This window comes from Nyctereutes procyonoides, unplaced genomic scaffold (assembly GCF_905146905.1).
Source record: "Nyctereutes procyonoides isolate TBG_1078 unplaced genomic scaffold, NYPRO_anot_genome, whole genome shotgun sequence".
NCBI classification, from domain to species: Eukaryota; Metazoa; Chordata; class Mammalia; order Carnivora; family Canidae; genus Nyctereutes; species Nyctereutes procyonoides.
This window is the reverse complement of record NW_026575146.1, coordinates 21,263,259-21,268,519: the sequence shown is the minus strand read 5'-3', so window position 1 is coordinate 21,268,519 and position 5,261 is coordinate 21,263,259. Positions and strand designations below refer to the sequence as shown.

At 49.2% G+C, this 5,261-nt stretch overlaps 1 protein-coding gene across 1 annotated transcript; it reads left to right on the top strand.

Moving 5' to 3' along the window:
- Positions 1 to 347: 347 nt before the first annotated feature.
- Positions 348 to 2,223, top strand: TTLL2 (tubulin tyrosine ligase like 2). The gene is given in 3 exon segments (XM_055309746.1): positions 348 to 400; positions 604 to 2,150; positions 2,153 to 2,223. Coding segments are annotated over 2 exon segments (1,593 nt in total). The 5' UTR covers positions 348 to 400; positions 604 to 628.
- The last annotated feature ends 3,038 nt before the right edge of the window (positions 2,224 to 5,261 follow it).

Below are 5,261 nucleotides of genomic sequence, written 5' to 3'. Positions count from 1 at the left end.
CTTGACATGATCATTGTTTTTACAAAATGAGTTTTTTAAAACTCAAAATTTTCCTATTTTTTTCTTGCAAGTTAGCATGTGTTTGAGAGAACCCAGTCAATGACCCTGGGGATGCAAGGCGGGGGGCTGGTGGCCATCATAGGTGTCTGGTCTAAGCTCCTTGAGCCTCTCAGGCCAAGGGACCCCTGCTAATTGTGTAATGCCAGCATCTCACACTTTTTTTGCATGTTCAAATTCAAAAAAATGGAAAAAGTGACATTTGCTTTTTCTAAAGAATGTTCGTGTTTTAAGCCAACAGGATTCATTGCACCTCCAGGCACAGAGCAGAGTGGCCCTCAGCAGCATCGACGGTGTGACTGCCAACACTTTGAACATGTCACTAAAAGGAAGAAATGGGCAGGTAGCTCTGGAGAGAAGGAATGTGCAGGGAGGGGTAGGTCAGTTTTCGCAGGGGTAGCGGAAATGTGGGTATCCAGGGAGACCGTATGATGTGAGGGAAGGCACAGACCAAACAGCTGGCCATGGGACATGAACTCTTTTATGTGAAAGCTCCTTGAAATCGTGATCTCCCCACCCACCTGCTAACGCTTTTGTGATCATCAGTTTTTAGAAAAGCAAACCTTATTTGATGGTGGAAGACAGACCTCCAGGGCCCATCATGAAGCCACCAGTGTTTCGTGTGGACGACACCATGCCAGAAGTGGTGCAGAGTGTCCTGCTGGAGCGTGGCTGGGACAAATTTGATAAAGGAGAGCAGAACGTTGAAGACTGGAACCTGTACTGGGGGACGTCGTCTTTCCGGATGACCGAGCACATCAACGTTAAGCTGTGGCAACAGCTGAACCACCACCCAGGCACCATCCAGCTCACCAGGCAGGACCACCTGGCCAGACACCTGAAGCATGTGAAGAGGATGTACGGCACGCCGCTGTACGAGTTCATCCCACTGACATTCATCATGCCCAACGACTACAATAAGTTCGTGGCCGAGTACTTTAGGGAGAAGCACGTGCTGGGTGCCAAGCACAGCTACTGGATTTGCAAGCCTGCCGAACTTTCTCGTGGGAGGGGGATCATCATTTTCAGTGACATTAAAGACTTACTCTTTGACGATACATATATAGTACAGAAATATATCTGCAACCCCCTCCTTGTGGGCAGATATAAATGTGACCTCCACATCTACGTTTGTGTCACCGGCTTTAAGCCTTTGACCGTTTATATCTATTAGGAAGGGTTAGTGCGGTTTGCCACGGAAAAGTTTGACCTCAGTAATTTGCAGAACAACTATGCCCATTTGACCAACAGCAGCATCAATAAATCCGGGGTCTCGTATGAGAAAATCAAAGAAGTGATCGGTCACGGTTGCAAGTGGACCCTCAGCAGGTTCTTCTCTTACCTTCGCAGCTGGGATGTGGATGACCTGCTTTTGTGGCAGAAAATCACCCAGGTGGTTATTCTCATGGTGCTCGCCATCGCGCCCTTGGTCCCCTTCACAGCCAACTGCTCTGAGCTCTTTGGGTTTGATATTTTGATTGATGACAACTTGAAACCATGGCTTCTCGAGGTCAACTTCAGCCCTGCCCTGTCCATAGATTGCTCAGCGGACGTATCAGTAAAGAGGAAACTTATCCATGACACCATTGAACTGATTTACTTGCAGGGTCTGAGAAACGAGAGGACGGGATGTCGTGATGGTGCAAAGGGGAGCCGCAGCGTCTCCCTCATGAAGCTGGATGCGGGCAGATTCAACAAGGTTTGCAGTGCTCTTCCCTGTGAGTCCCTCTTACAGTTCACTAGTAGAACATTTAAGGACAAATCTGCTGTAAAGAAAGCTGTAAAAATATGCCCTGAAAATAAGCATGCCTCCCAGCCTAGGGAAATGACTAGCAGGAAGAAAGACCTACTTCTGTCAACAAGAGAACCCCCCAAAACCAAGCCAAAGCTAAAGGGCAGATGCTCGCCCCACAAGAAGATCATTCCATTCATGTCACTCATTCAGTCACGCGCGGACAAGACCAGCATCTCCCTGTGTGTCCCCTTGGACGATAGCAAAGTGCCGGGTCTCCAGGCAGGGAACTTTGTTCTCATTTGTCCCTTCAATGAAGCTACTTTTGGAGCTTCTAGGAATGGACTGAATGTCAGAAGGATAATCAAGAGCTCCAGAAACTAAAGACTAAGCAACATTCCCACATGTTGGAAATGGAAACAAAAAGAAGGTGACAGGGTTTGGGGAAAACCAGGGATTCCTTCACCAGAGACAGCAACGGCTCAGCCCCTGACCTCTGCATCCAGCACTCTGACCACGCCACTGGGACCTGATGGGGTGTGTATGTAAATATAACGATTCTGCAAAGCAGAGCACATTCAGGCCATGATTAAATTATATGATATGATTGGCTAATTTCCTCTGATTTTGGGGAGAACACCACCCAGCCTGTTGCCTGCGCTCAGAAATCCTTTATATTACAATTATACTGTACACTTATTTAAACATGAGAAAAGATCATTAGAACAGTCTTTTCAGGATTCTCAGGTGAAAACACTACCAAAAAGGCCAAAGGTTAACTTTTTGTTTTTTAATACACCATTTTTTGTTGAAAATTATTCTTCTCAACTTCATGATCAGTCACCTGAGGTGAGGCCAATTGCTGAAAATCTCCCCCAAAATACCCAAATGACTCTGTCATTCATAGGTCCTGGCCCCTAACTCAGACACTGTACCACACAGCTTCCCACTGGGGGCAGCCATCAACCATATTTAAAAAGTGGCCTCCTGTTGGCTGGCCCCCCTCACTGATAGGTTCCCATCCCAGCATGGGATCTCAGAACCTTCCAGATCCAGCTGCGTCCCCACCACTCCTGCCACATAAGCAAGTACTGAAGAGTCCTTAGACATAAAAGCTCCAGCATTTACCTGAAAATATTATGCGGAGTGAAAAAAAAGAAAAGCCAGACACAAGAGGCCACATGTTGTAGGATCCCATATACAAACAATGTCCGGAATTGGCAAATCAACAGACACAGAACACAGATTGGTGGTTGCAAGGCCGGCGGTGGGGGACAGGGGAGTGACAGCGAGTGGGTAGGGGGTTTCCTTTCAGAAGACAAAAATGTTCTGGTGATGGCCGCACAACGGTGTGAATGTGCCAAATGTCACTAATGGCATGTTTCATGTTATGCTTATTTTACCACAATAAAAAAAGGCTAAAGCAAAACAAATTTAAGATAGACAAGAGGAAATCATTGAGTCTGGGGACACAGGATACAGGGAGGGTGATGCAGCCATAGAAAGAGAACATAAGAAAGTCATTGCTGTTGCTGCCAGCATACGATTACGGGCTCTGATGCCACCTGCAGGCTCCCCTGAATGGCTAACAAAATCCTATTGCTTGATCTGAATGGTTCAGAAAAAAAGAGGATAAAAAAAATCCATCACGTTTGGCATGAGGCTGTAATGCATATTTTGTTCATTGCCTGGTTTCATGCGTAAGTACATTTATGTGTTCCCAGACTCGTTCCAGGAAAGATTTAAAGGAGTCAAGTAGGAATCGAAGAGCATCAAGACCATTCTGATCTTGTATTTTAGGTTTCTACTTTATAGTATTTGGCAAAGAAAGAATAGGTTCTTTTCCACAAAAGTTGAGGTGCGCTCTAACACGACCAACCACGCGTCTGCCACCACTGGCAAATCAGACGTCAGCTCTCACCCGCTCCATGTCTTCAAGTACTCACTCCTTCACCATGAACCAGGTTTTAATGACTCTGATGGGAGGATGAGCATTGCAGAGATGAGTGAGGTGTGTGCTATTAAGGAAAGATAATTTTATTTGTGCATTTGAAGTGTTACAGCCGTGGACCATGTGGCAGGACAAACATGCACAGTCTCGGCAGTATGTATCTCTCAAACAGCAGAATGTGAGCCAATTAAACCAAAGTTATAATGGGCCAATGTCGACTTCAAAAGCAAAAGGAAACAGTATGTGCATTGAGTTTGCATGCAGGTGCACGGTTGTGTAAGGGACACGGAGGGAAAACAAATGCAGTCTTGCTGGGGTAGAAAAGTCAAAACTGCATAGTCCAGAGACTTCTCCAGGAGGTATGTGGTCATTCTTTTTTTTTTTTTTTTTTAAAAAAAGATCCTTGGTCTCCCACTCCTGGGAGATTGGAATGGGTGTACATGTCCTTACACCTTCACTGCGTGTGAACCTGAGCACCTGGGACAGTACAAACACAGCACACGGAGTCTCCCAGGGGAGAAAGGAGGCAGTCCCACAAGGGGCCCCAAGAAAAGTAGGGGGTGGGGGTTTCCCAGCTTTGGGGATTTGGGGGATTTATTGCCGATCCTCCAGACTGGGTGCTGACAGAGCCGGCAGTGCAAGTGGACACAGGAGCCAAGACTCACCTCCCGGAAAAGGACCAGGAGAGAAGCAGCTCTGGGAAAATGTAAGTAAAGGAGCCTGGGCCACGAGCGGATCTCCGACTCTGAGGCATCTCCGAGGGAGCAGGTCTTGCAGGTGAAGGTGAAGGTGAAGGTTCCTACTGCATTTCCAAATGGGATGCCATCTGCCCCGGACTTCGAGGTTGGAAGACCAACACGAAGGGGCATGGGAGGTCATGATGAGAATCTTCTGGATGGAATGGGGAAGTAAGCAGTGACCTCCTGTGCCATGGAGGTCACACTGGGCTGGAAAGCACTGTGGGAGAGGGTGCCCCCACTGCCAAGTCCTCCCGCCTGCGGGGACCCTGGGCTGGAAGTTGCTAGATAGCACGTAAGGGCAGATGGCTGAGCCCAGCCACTCGCCAGGATGAAACCAATCCACAGGTTTGGCACAGCCATGCTGCAGCCTGAGGCCCTCGTGGGCATATAGGGGGGCAGTGGACACGGGCAGGAAGGGGGCAAACCCCTTTGTGTGAGCGTGCAAGGGGAGGGGGAGACATGGGCAGGAAGGGGGCAAACCCTGGGTGTGGCATGCAGGGGGAGGGGGACACGGGCAGGATGGGTGCAAACCCCTGGGTATGGGCCTACAGGGGGAGGGGGACACGGGTAGGAAGGGGCAAACCCCTGGGTGTGGGCGTTCAGGGGGAGGGGGACATGGGCAGGAAGGGGGCAATCCCCGGGTGTGGGCCTACAGGGGCAGGGGGACACGGGCAGGACGGATGCAAACCCCTGGGTGTGGGCCTGCAGGGGGAGGGGACATGGGCAGGAAGGGGGCAAACCCCTGGGTGTGAGTCTGCAGGGGCAGGGGGACACGGGCAGG